General features: G+C 36.4%; 1 protein-coding gene across 1 annotated transcript in view; it reads right to left on the bottom strand.

Moving 5' to 3' along the window:
• The window catches only part of OTOGL (otogelin like), a 146,966-nt gene that overhangs the window by 45,838 nt on the left and 87,077 nt on the right, over positions 1–14,051 (bottom strand). Inside the window, 5 exon segments of the mRNA XM_033116163.1 lie at positions 1,352–1,381; positions 1,692–1,771; positions 7,231–7,348; positions 9,327–9,605; positions 11,556–11,723. Of these exon segments, the coding sequence (XP_032972054.1) occupies positions 1,352–1,381; positions 1,692–1,771; positions 7,231–7,348; positions 9,327–9,605; positions 11,556–11,723 (675 nt within the window).

Below are 14,051 nucleotides of genomic sequence, written 5' to 3'. Positions count from 1 at the left end.
TTGAAGTCTATAAACACTAATATAAATGGAGCCATTTTAGAATGGAGCTGAACTGCTATGCCAGCGAACTGCCTTGCTTGTCTAGTGTCTGAATCTTTGGAATGTTAAAACTGGGGAAAATAACCATTGGACTGGGACTAGGGCAACACTGTGTGCCAAAACACTGTTTGCAACGATAACAAGAAAGCAGTTATTATGACTCCTGAATTGATCACTACTGGATTGAAAATTAAAAACATTATTTGTAATTAACATCACTATGCTACCTGTACCAATAGAAATGCCTTCCTGCTATTGATGTAATTGTTCCCCGTTCCTTTCTCATAAATATCCACTGCCTTTGTCTTCCAATCGAAACATTATTTGGGCTTCTGCCTGAATCAGTGCCTCCCGAAAAACTATTGTTATTGATTTCGATAAATACTTGTTGCCTCTCCCTTTGAAAAGCTTTTCATTTTTAGGTTAGCAAGTCCCTCTGTGTGACATGCTCCCTGTAGTTCCAGGTCTTTGCACAGGCTTCTCCTAACTAGAACCCACGTCTTCCTTCTACTAGCCTATCCAGCTCCTACCTCTGTCACCCTTCGAAGGCCATACCTCCAACATAAATATAAGACCCCCCACCCACAGCTTACTGCTTGGACTTACCCCTATTGAAATATCACAGTAGCCTGTGGACTGATAGCGGTTTTAGGGCAGAGACCGTGCCTTGATCTCCTTTCTCCCTTCCTCCTCTCCCTTCATTGCCAGGACAGTGCCTGACAGAGCTGACAATTAAAGCTTGTCAAATCAATTAAAGAATACATATCTGAGCTTTTCTAAATTATAATCCCAGGTGAAATGATACATTATGTTTGTCCAGCCTCAGTGTGAGTCAATGTATAAAATCCTTTCCTGAGGCAAGTTTCATTGTGCAGGAGAGAAGCCAGGGTAGGAGCCCAGAACTCCTCCACCACAGACTGAGGCTGAACACAGGAACAGGAATGGAAGCCCTTAAAGGTGACTTCATTTGCAGGTTAAAGAGATTAACATCTCTTTAGAGTCAACTTAATCACTGTGAAAATTTAAGCAGGATTTAGTAACATCTAAATTGTCGGCAAAAGTGTGAAGGAATCTATACTAACTGAAAAGGAGAAAGAGGTGGACCAAATACAAAAGCCATTTTGAAGTTGGGACACAATGATCTAGTGAATAGTTACTTAGTGAAACAAAAGTGATGGTTAGGTTTTCCTGTCAATGCGATAGTATTAATACCAACAGTTGTTATCAGTGCGCCAAGACGTAAATTACATAATGCTTATTTGGGTGTCTAAAATTGTAACAATACCTGTAAGAACGGATAGAGATGGCTTACCTTCAGGTTCTATGGGAATCAGAGGTATGCCTACAAAGAAACAAAAATACTCTTCCTTAATCTGTTTTGCTCAAAGTGAGACCCACAGAGGTCATATAGAGATCTTTAGCTTCAAGGAAAATGTTTTGGGAGAAAGAATACATGAGAAGTGTGAAAGGGAAGATGTACATGCTTTCAAAAGAAATTAGAAACAAAAAATAATGGAAGTGATATTGAAGAAGAATTTGATGAAAGTGGATTGTCTGTCTAAGACTTCTATTTACAGCCACCTGCCATCAGACGGGAAAAAATATTCAAGTGTTTTATTTTTCATAATAAATTACGTAAGGTTCACACTTACAGTCTCCTGGATAAACACATCTGAGGGTGACCTCATCAAGGATCATATGTTTAGGGCAGTAGGGCAAGCATCCTTCAACCCTTTACATGAAAAAAAAAATGAAAATGAAAAAGTTTAAGATATTTTTTAAAAAACTGCATTAACTATATATGCAATCCAGTTATATTTTTCTTAAAATTCTTCTATTTTCTTTGTCAAGCATTAAGGAGGGCTCTATTTGCTACCACTCCATCATACCTCATTTTATGAAATTATAAGCTAGTGGATCATAAAGGAACATCATTCATGAGTAAGGTAGCATTTGAACACAGAACATTCAAAATATACACTTATGTTTGGGACACCTTAAGACCATGTTCTATAAATGACCATGTTCTAGAAATGCAGAAGAATCATTTATTGTGATTTTAATCTATATTCATTGTTCTGTTACTTTCCACTCCTATACCGCACCTCCTAACCCCCATCCAAGCAGAGAGACATACTCTTTGAATATCTTTGCCTTAAGGATGTTGGTAGAACAGAAACAGAAATCAGGGGCTTGCCTTGCCTATTATCAAGCCTTAAACTCATTGAAAAGATATTACGAATCTCTGGGTGGATGGGATAGAGGTGAGACATCCTCTGAAAATAAGGAGAGGGAGGGACAGAGACTGCAGTTCTCAAGAGCATCAAGGCCTGTACCCAAATTTGTACCAGTGTGCTCTTGGAGGAGATGGTTATTTAGGAACCTAACGGGACCAGATTTAAAACCCTAGGATGTCTGGTCTTTGTAAGGATCCCCAGTTTTTGTGCATGGTACAGAAGCAAAGTAAGTCATGAGCTTGGGAATCGTGGGTCAAACACAGGACGGACCGTCCAGAATGCTTTTTTCTCTAAGGGACTAAAGCCAAGATAATGACTGAGATTATATCTTCCTTCTCATCCTATTGGAGCTCAGAATTCAATTTATTCTGATTCAAATGAAATAAATGTAATCCTTCATGTATAATCAATTAGTAAATTCATACATACTAAGAATTAATGCAAATATTGTTATAAAAGCCTTGCTTATCTGCCTCTCAAATACACTAGAAGATTGTAATAATATTTTTAATATTTTAAAATATTTCCAACTGCCTTATCTGTAAAGCAAAGAACTTAAACTGAAAAATACTCAAGGCCTCTTTCAAATTCAGGATGGAAATAAACAAATTTGAGACTAGGGGATAAGTGTTGCCACCAGAGGGCACTTGTTCATGGAAGTAAATCCAGAAAACACTAAAAATCAAGAAAAGAGAATTTCTCTTTTAACAGGAGACACATTCAACCATCTCAACCATACCTCCCTTACAAATAATTTTTAAAAACAAACAGTCTACCTTTTATGTCCAGTTGTTTATTTCGTGAAATGCACATGAATAATAAAATTTTAACTAGTATAGGACATCCCTATTCAACCCTAAACTTTGTCAAGCCATAAAGAAAAATTAAAGTGACCAGATTGCTGAAAAGACTAGGGCCAGTTGGTTATCATTAAATTAAATAAACATCTTTTTTATGCAACTCAATTTTTGCAATTATTTTATGCAAGTCAAAACCATAGTCATCTTCTTAAAGTATTTTCTAAAAACCAGTAACTTATTCCTTTAAAATGCCTTCATAACAAGTTCCTGTTTATTTTGACATACAATTCATATCTACTCAACTTCTGACTGAGAAATAGAATGTCTCAGATGCAGAAGAGTTCTTTGAATAGGTATACTATTTCATAAGAGTGACTGTATATACATATGGGGTCTGTGGTATTCTAGTCGGCATCTTTTCTCATGAAAGCTCTCATTTCCACTAGCTAATTTATTTTTAACACTTGCCATGTGCCGAACTGCAATTATCAAGAACAAGGGTGGTGGTTCTATTGGGGAATAGGAGGAGGGGTGCAGGGCTAGGTTAAAGCCCCAGCTCAGTACTTGAGTCTCCCCTTTGGGCTGCAAGTACAAGGACGAGTAATAATGAGATGCCTCAGTGTAGGGAAGGGAGAGGTAATAATAGAGATGGAGACGGAGGTGGGAGAAACAGCTCATCAGGGGTGAAGTTTCATCCTGAGTCTCTTCTCTGCACCCTAACTATACCAAAAAAAAGAAGCTTCAGGATAGCTGCAGACCAGTGGAAGACTGAGGATCTTGGTTCAAACACCTCAGAGACTGGTTATGGCACAAGAAGTAACACACCAGCTAAATGCCACTTCAAAATATATAGCTCTGTTTTCTCCCCAGTGCCAGGGCCAACCATGTCCTATCCTCCCTCCTTCCCGCCTTTCCCTTCTCTCCCTTCCTTGCTTCCTTCCTTCCTTCCTTCCTTCCTTCCTTCCTTTTTTTCCTTTCCTGCCCTAGTACACCCCTCACTGTAGGGTCCGGGTTGTTTCCTCTCCTCCTGATGCCTACCAGGAGAGGCAGGGAATAAGTTTGTGACTGTAAGGGGTCCAAGTGAATGAAGACAACCCCTTTCAGAAAAAAAAAAAAAATAAGGATTCTTTTTCTGTTTAAGAAAATAAACAGAAATATCATTTCCTTCTCTTGGCTCCCATAACACTTAAAACACAACAGGATGTAGTGGTTCAAACCCTGGCTCTGCTGCCTACAAACTGTGTCACCTAGGACCAATTGTTGAACTTCTTTGTGTCTCAGTGAAATTTTCTCCTATAAAAAAAAATGGAAATAATGAGATTACCCATTTTACAGTATTTAGCACAGTGTGCCTCACGCTGTAAATAATTAAATGTATTATACTAGTTGTCATCATTCTTCCAGCCTTCTTTCCACTGTATTGTCATTATCTGCTGTTGTTTCTGTCACCCTTCAAAAGACTCGGAGCTTCTTGAAAGAGAGGGGCTATGTCTCATTCATTCATACAAGGTCTGACAGTTAAGTTCACAAACTTGCCACTGTGCGCTTACATTAGCAGCACTGTACAAACAAACAGTTCCGTAAGGTTTTATAACCTTGGTATATCAATGTCTTATAGCTCTGTTTGTGTCGACATGTGGCGGTGTCTTGCTGAGTGGCGTTTATTATTATTGTTGCGTGTTTTTGTGTGCCATCACAAGAATGTCTGAACTTGAGTTAGAGCAACGAACAAACATTAAATTTCTTGTTAAACTTGGCAAGAGTGGACATGAAATCAGGGACACGTTAGTTCAAGTTTATGGGGATAATGCTATGAAGAAAACGGCTGTGTATAAATGGATTAAATGGTTTTCTGAGGGGAGAGAACACGTCACTGATGAAGAGAGATCAGGGCAGCCAGTAACGAGCAGAACTGATGAAAACATTGCAAAAATTTGTCCACTTGTGCATCAAAATCATTGGCTGACTGTGAGAAGCATAGCAGACCAAGTAAATATTGATAGGGAACAGTTAGGAAAAACTTAATTGAAAATCTTGGCATGAGAAAGGTATGTGCAAAAATGGTCCTAAGGAGCTCACCGATGAACAAAAGCAAAGGAGAGTCGAAGTTTGCTGAGAACTTTTGGAGAGGCAAGACGATGTTTTGGGCTGTGTTATCACTGGTGATGAAACATGAGTGTACCAATATGACCCTGAAACAAAGCATCAAAGTGCACAATGGAAGTCAGCCAATTCTCCACGACCAATAACGTTCCGTCAGTCCAAATCAAGAGTCAAAATGATGTTGCTAACCTTTTTTGATATCAAAGGGATTATTCATTATGAATTTGTACCAACTAGACAGTTAACCAAGTTTACTATTTGGAAGTGCTGAAAAGGCTGCGTGAAAAAGTTAGATGACTTGAACTTTTCACCAACAATTCATGGCTCTTGCCTCACAATAATGCACCAGCTCACACGGCACTGTCTGTGAGGGAGTTTTTAGCCAGTAAACAAATAATTGTATTGGAACACCCTCCCTACTCATGTGATCTGGCCCCTAATGACTTCTTCCTTTTCCCGAAAATAAAAGAAGTATTGAAAGGAAGACATTTTGATGACATTCAGGACATCAAGGGTAATACGACGACAGCTCTGATGGCCATTCCAAAAAAGAGTTCCAAAATTGCTTTGAAGGGTGGACTAGGCACTGGTGTCGGTGCATAGCTTCCCAAGGGGAGTACTTCAAAGGTGACTATAGTGATATTCAGCAATGAGGTATGTAGCACTTTTTCTAGGATGAGTTCACGAACGCAATTGTCAGAACTAAATTGCCCGGGATCTTTTGTAGTGTTGATGTTTGTCACAAAACAGAAGTTCATAAATGCCTAATGTAAAATTATTCTTTTGAAAATATTCCCTCCTACTGTTGTTCCATCTCTCTGTTCTCCTTTATAGCAAAACTCCCTAAAAACAAAAAAATGTTTGCACTTTGTCTCCATTATGCCCTCTTCCTATTGTCCAGATTGCCAAATCCAATGAAGAATTTCAGTGTCAAATTTACAGTGCTCAAAACCAAATTCCTGACTTTTCCTCTAAGCTTCTCTTCCTAACATGGCCTTACCTAAGTAAATGGCAACTCAGCCCTTCCATTAAATTGAATCATTTGAATTTGCTCATATTGGACCAGTTTTGATTACAAAAATGGCAATTTCATATGATTCTACCTAAAAAATGCTGAAACCAAAATTTGAATCCCTAACTCCTCCTTGTCTCATATTTGATATTAAATGCATCAGCATATAATATGGCCTTAAGTTCAAAATATATTCAGAATCTCATAAACTATAGAACTACCAGCCTAATCACGTCCCTTTTATGTATTGTCTGTACCAGTGACCACCAGTTCTGCTCTTTTCCTTTCCTTCCCCAACAGTCCATTCTCAGTACAACAACCAAAGTAAACTTTTCAAATCATAAATCAGATCACGTCACTGCTCTGCCCAAAATACACCAGGACATTGCTCAGAGAAAAAGACGAAGTCCTCACAACAGGTTGCAAGGCCCTATATTATTTGCTTACTGCTATGATTCGCTGGTTTCATCTCCTAACTCCTTCAGTTTTGTTTACTGTGCTCCAACTAGCTGGGTTCCTTGTTCATCCTCAAAAGCATTCCTACCCCATGACTTTTGCACTGTTCTCAGATAGAAAAGCTCCTTCTCCAGATATCTGCATGGCCAGTCCCTTCACTTTCTTCAGATCTCTGAGTAGATGCCATTTTCTCGGCATGTACTTCTCTAACCATCCTATGTGGCAAACACACACACATGCCTTATATTCCCCATCTCCCTTACCTTCCTTTATTTTTCTCTGTAACACATGTCACCATCTAACATTTTATATATTTATATATTATATATTTACATGTTTTCTTTGGGCAGATACTTCATCTATTCATTCAGTACTGTATCTCTAGCAGCTAGAAGCATTCCTGGCACAAAGCAGATCTTTAATAACTATTGCTTGAATAAAAGAAAACAAATTCATGTAGGAGTATACAGCACATACAAATTATTCTTAAGAATGGTTTTTTGAAACCTGAAAAACAAAATCGTTGAGATCAGAATTTACTAATGCTGGGATTTTGCTTGTTTAATGGCTAAACGTGACTTACGGTGGAAGAAATTTACACGCTAGTGCTTCAGGGTCACTACACGTTTTAAAACAGGGTGTGGCACAAGGTTCGTATCTCCATTCACACCTCCTCCTGTAAGGTATTGGTACCTGGATTTCTAGTGCAAAAAGAGATAAAGTTTTGGTTGTGGATAGTTTTTATATACAGTCTGAAAAATAATGATTTATGATAGTAATGCGTCTAAGGACTGAATCTTCTTTGACGATAATGCTGTGGAAAAGACACGTCTGGAGAAAAATCACTATCATTTTGTGGTGATTAAAGCAGTTCATGCTCAAGTTGAATATCTAAATGTTAGTCTCTTTTCCAAATACTTAAAAAATCAAAAGGTTGGAAGAGGCCAAGGAAAATTCTAAATCTTCTTCTTTTCTTTATGTTGAATGGGTTCTTCTTGATCTATATATCATAATAATATGAAACGCATGTTTGGAATTACTTTTTTGCAAAGTAATTTTTCCATTATCATGTTTTATGCTTGTAACAACCCTGTTGAGTAGGTATTATTTCCATTTTATAAATGAAGAAATTGAGACTCAGAGGAGCCAATGGTCTTGCCAAGTTCAAACAATTAGGAAAATGGCAAGACCAAAGATGTGCTGTCTGACATCAAACCAGGGAGAACATTCCATCTTTGTTCTTCTCACAGAACTTAGCCCATTACCTTGTACATGGTATTATCTCATGACAAAAAAAAAAAAATAATAATGGATTTTCACAATACATGCTTATAGCTATAAAACCTCCCTTAATTAAATATTTTTCTCCTGCAAATTCTGCTAATACTCTCCCTTCCCCACTTCATAAACCAGTCATTTCGCAGTAGCTCAAAATTATTTCTGGAGAGTTCCATAAGGGAAAAAGTTCAGGAAACGGGTTATGTTTCTTGGACTCCCAACACAGAGTTCAATTCCAAGATATGGGAAGGGAAATAAGACTTTTTGGAAGGCATATATGCATGTAAAAATTAGAGTTACTGTTAGACCTAGGTTACTGGGATTGTGGGTCCTGGGAGAGGATTAATTCCAACACTAGAGTAGACCCCTACAGTTTCTTGTTTAGAAAGCCCACAAAGATCAGTTTCTGAGAATTTTATGATGTCATTGGCTGCAGTTATCCATAGCTCAGGTGGAGCAGCTGGGTCTGAGTCTATTGGAGCAGATTTCTAGATTGGAGGGAAAATATCAGCTTGTAAAGTTAAAATTTTAAGTAAATTCAAGTAAAAAATATCATATTTACTCTATAGAATGTTGTACAGACATGTCAGTGCTTCCTTTTCTCACAAGTACAGAAACACTTTTTATAGACAAAAATTTAAAGCTCAACTTGAATTATCTAAAATCCAAAGACTACCACAATTCATAGAAATTTATCCACAACAGAGAAGGAAAATGATTAGTTCTCTTAGACTGATTTAGAAGGGCTGATTATAATGAAACAATTTATTTGAGAGACCCAAGACAGATATTCACCTCCTAGGTTTTGAAAATAAAGCATGGTGTTTAAACATTGGATGAGGCAGTGAGGATTCCTCTCTGAAATTCAGAAAATTCAATAGCCATAGAACTATAAAGATCTCTAGAAATAAGACCAGGTTTCTGCTCAACCTGGTAAATCTTCCAGAGGTCAGTGGAACCAGACACCGTAGTATTGAAAAGACAGAGGTAAACATGTCGTCTTTATCATTGAGAATCAGGTTATTGAGAAGTTGTCTTCTAGGAAACAAAAAGTAGGTGCAAATACTAGATACCACGAGTCATGGGTGAGCTCTACTTCCAAAGTTCACACAGTATTGACAGTAATAATTCGTCAATAATTTAAAATAACATTATTTAAGACTGTTCTAAGCAATTTACCAATTAATTTATACAATAACGCTATAAAGCAGGCATTATTGTCTTTTCCATTTTAGAGATGTATAAACTGAGGGATAGAGAGGTTAACAAATATACTCAAGTTCATATAACTCTATCTACCTATACTTCATTATGAATGATTTAAAAATTAAAACCTGATAAATATTCTGTCATTATGTAAATTATCTGTTTATTCTCCTTTTGAAGACTCAAGAAACATACCTTCTATGCTGAAGCTACTTGACTGTTTAAATTCTTCAGAATCATCATATTTTGATGCTCTGACAATCAAATTTGTGAATGTGATGAAAAAGCCTTTCTTGCTGTATAACTCAAATGCACTGTAACCAGGAATCCAGAGGCTCTGATGGTGGAAAAAGGTGGCTCTCTGATGAAAGGCTGAATTCGCCTGCCATTGTTTCAAATTAAGAGAGTCATCATCCTGGGCATAGAGGAAGTAGTTTGGTCTTTCAGCAGATTCCAAGGAAACAAGCGCCAATGCTGTAAAACATAGAACAGTGTGTTTGACAATTCCTTCTGTTCCCTGCAGAACGCTGATCATCAATACTGGCATTATAAAATGTATTACAAAGTTGACAAAAATAGAACTATACAATTGCCATACCTAATTAATGCCAATCTCAAAGATTTCAGAAATGAATTATAAAATCTCTAAAAGAAATAGTATTTTAATGCATTGACTAATAGTGAGAACTTCAACAACAAAAAAGTCAGTCTTTGATGAGTTCTATTTTTTAAATAATTTTTCATGTCTTTGGGGGACAAAAGGTATATCAGCTTACGACCCCAGAATGTACAATATCATACAAGTAATCAAATGATTAATTGGATGCATATTTGTACTGGTAAGCTTTAACATTTTCAAATGCATGAAATCTACAAATGGCTAAATTGGACGATAGAAAAGAGTAAGAGAATAGAGAAACAAATCAATTCAGGCATGTCACTGCATTTCAATACCACTGGGTTCTTAATAAGGAAATGTTCTTAAAAGTGATTTCAGGGCATCAAATATATGGTGATGGAAGGAGAACTGACTCTGGGTGGTGAACACAAAATGTGATTTATAGATGATGTAATACAGAATTGTACACCTGAAATCTATGTAACTTTACTAACAATTGTCACCCCAATAAACTTTAATTTAAAAAAAACGTGACTTTACTACATTAAGAAAAGACTATGTTCAATATTATCGTCTGTTCATGATAATCAAATGACTAATGGACAACTACAAAGAATTTCAGAACATCCTTTTTTGTTCTATGCTTTAAAAGTTTCCCATATATTTTCAAAACCCATGATATAAATGTTCTTTAATTAAGATTTTACGTTTAATTTCTTAGATCTTAATTTCTTTAGGCAACCTATAAAATGTGACATGATATTTGCAAATCATATATCTTATAAGGGGTCTTAATTTCTTTGTTTGAATACACTACGATTTTTTTCTATTAAAAATATCAGTTATCATATACTATATGATTCCAAAGACATTTATTGTGCTCTAAAACTTGCAAGTATCTCTGTTGAGCACTGGAAAATGCAAATAATAAAATAAATATTTATAAGAGAAAATATATAACTAGCATATAAATTTGAACTTCAGTCTGTGATAGGTGTTTTCATAGATTAAAAAGAACTTAAGAGCTCTTTTTACAAGAAAGAAGCAATTTATTCTAACTGGAGAATCAGGAGATTTCTCAGAATAAGCAAAAGTTAAGTTGGATTTATTCATTCAATAAATATTCCTAAGCTTATACAACACACTATGCATGGTTCTAAGTAGGATTAGAATAGTAACAATGTAGCCTGAGCATCATAGATCAGAAGAGGACAATAATCACCAGTTAGAAGAGGTGTCAAGTGGATAGGACCAATATAGATGTGTAGGCACAAACCAGTAAATGTGGGGCCGGGTACCAAGACACACAAGGCCATATAAGGATAAGAGTGTCTGAATGACTGCCTTGACTCTGATTTATGCTCTTACTATTAACAACTTTGATATCAAATCATAATTTTTTATTTTATTTTAATCTAGCATGACAATCCTTTAAATGTTAGTTATTAGTGGATGATTTTTCAAAATTTTCAAATTAAGTTCTATGATTAATACTATGAATATTTAAGCTGTGCTTTATTTAGGACCAAACACTCAATCAAACAATTACAATTCTAATAGATAGATAGATAGATAGATAGATAGATAGATAGATAGATAGATAGATAGACAAAAAAATGATTATATATACATATATAAAATAAATAGTTGGTTCATGTACCAGTATCTTATTTTATATCCAGTAGGGCACCTAGAAAAATGCCATAAACATATTAGATCCCAAATTAATATTTAATGAATGAATAAATGAAAAAATATACAAATGGAAAACTAAAATCTTATTTTCAATTGGAAATTATACTTACATGATGCCTTCTCTTTGAAAAGACCTGGAATGATCATAAATTTAAAAAACAAATCACCAGGAGTATTAGTTCTTGACAAAGAGAAAATGCTTCTACTGGTTATATTGGCCCCCAGAACAAGACCAGTCTGCCCATAACTTGCCAGCATGTATGGACCTTCTCCAAGCCCTATTTAAATACAAATATGAGAATTATAAATTGGCATAGGATTTTTATATTTCAAGCTGTCATTTCAATGGGATAAATTTTAGTAACAAAAGATACTCCAAAAATTATTGAGCATTTAAACATTTATCATTAATAAAATAACTGAACTCTTTTCACAAATATACATTATAATGATTCGAGATATATACATATTTAACTTATATAATTTAGAATGTATATGTTAATGTATATACATATATATATGTATATAAGTATATGTATAGCAGTACTGGATATGAGGTTGACTTAAGACTTCTGGACCTCAAATTTTCTCATCTATATGAAGACTTTGTCTAGGTAAACCTTCTACTCTAATATTCCAAGATTCTAATCGACTCTCAATAAACAGAAGTTTAGCTCTGTCAATGGCCAGTTATTCTGATAATCTAAAATCATCTCTCCCCATTATTTTGTATTACATGAAAATAGAATTCACAGATATGATATACCATATTTTACTGTTCTGAGAATTACTGAATTTCAGTAATATCTATAAAAAATAATAAAAAGATGAAGCTCAACAGAGAAATCTAATATCTTTTTACTGACACTGTCATTTCCCATACACATAAATGGTTCCATATAAAATAGAAAATATTCACTATAAAGAACTAATTAGTGTAGAACCAAACCTGAAGCTCAATCGAATAATTTTCTGCAAACTTCTTATAAATAGGTGTAAATAATATTTTAATATTATTTAATATAATAAACATTATATTTAATATAAATAAATATATTTAATATAATAAATAATATTCACTAATATTTTTTAAATTTTTGAGTTAGGTTTTATGATAAGGTCAATTTACTTTCAACTCATTCACTATGTCATTTACTGTTCTTAATATTACTGAGATACTAAAACTTTAAAGTTTCCTCTAAATCATCAAAATTTAAGATAATTATCAGCTGTATAACTTTTACAGATATATTATGCTGTAGATTACGTAAAATACTAATATATGTGCAGTACATAGTATTATAAAAGATTAATCTGGTTGCATTCAGTGAATTTTACTTTCTTTTCTCTAATTTTTATCTCAAGGACAATTTTCCTTTTCCCAGCCCACTCTTAAGATAGAGGGGAAAAAAATTCCAAGAAATCCAAGGACTAGTTTTTCTTCCCTTCTCAGGATGAAGACCAGGCCTGAGAGAAGGGAGAAAATCAAAAAGTCAAAAGTCTCTCAAGTAGAAAGGAGAACAAAAACCAAAATTTCCATAATGAGGACCAGGAAAAGAGGCAGGGACTCATAGCATACGTTGTCTTTGCGTGTTGTCCTCTCCACTGACTCATCAGCTTGGACACCTCACCACTGAACAGCTGGGTGCACTAATAAGCCACGAGGAAACGCACTTTATTAGGGACTTGGACACCCTGAGTAGAGACAGAGACTTGAAAGAACTTTGCCCTCACACCAAGATGGAACTGAGCAGCTACAGTGGACAATTTCTTGATGAGCCCAGAGGCAGAGGCAGTGGACATCCCACTGCTGTTACAAATGTATACGATGCACAGTGAGTGTTTCTCTATGAGCCCAAATCTACAACAACCAAAGAAAACTATACCAGTAATCCCTACCAGCTACTGCCTTGTTTTCTAGGAAAGATAAGAGCAACATAAACTTCTAAGATGTAATACACTTCAATTTATAAATATGTCTGTGGGGACAAAGCCCCAAAAAGCAGTTTCCAGGCTCTCAGCCTCACATAGAAAGGTGCTGGCTCAGGTAGTAAATGGCCATCGACTGCGATCAAATGGCCATCAGCTGTGGCTAGTTGGCCGTCAGCTGTAACTAGTGAGCCATTGGGCACTAATATAACTGCTGTGGTTAGGCTAGCAGAAATGGGGGCTGGCAAGAAGATGGTGGCTGAGTCTTCAAGTGGCACAGTGAGGGTTGAGAATTGCGTTGCTCCTGGTTCCTATGTCTCCAATCCAGCCGCCAGCGAGAGTATAGTGGTGTGACTCCCCTACCTATGGCTCCGTGGGTGTTCCTTTTTGGCCTCACCATGTCCTGTGTTCTTATGTGGGGAGCGGGACCAGAGACCCTGCAGGCCACCCCGCATGACACATGGCGAAGTCGGCAGGATCCCCTGCACTACACATGGCACAGCGAGCAGGGTACGGTGTCGGCCAAGGCTCTCCGAAGGGCGGTGGAGCAGTTTGTGCCTATGAACACTCAGTTGCAGGAAGACCAGGAGGAGCAGCTGCCTGAGAGCTGGACCCCCGTGGAGGGGTGGGAAGACATGGACGGTTCCCCAACCAGCAGAGGCCGGAGAAAGCGAAGG

Source organism: Rhinolophus ferrumequinum, chromosome 10, assembly GCF_004115265.2.
Source record: "Rhinolophus ferrumequinum isolate MPI-CBG mRhiFer1 chromosome 10, mRhiFer1_v1.p, whole genome shotgun sequence".
Classification (NCBI taxonomy): Eukaryota; Metazoa; Chordata; class Mammalia; order Chiroptera; family Rhinolophidae; genus Rhinolophus; species Rhinolophus ferrumequinum.
This window is presented reverse-complemented; position numbering and strand designations above follow the sequence as displayed.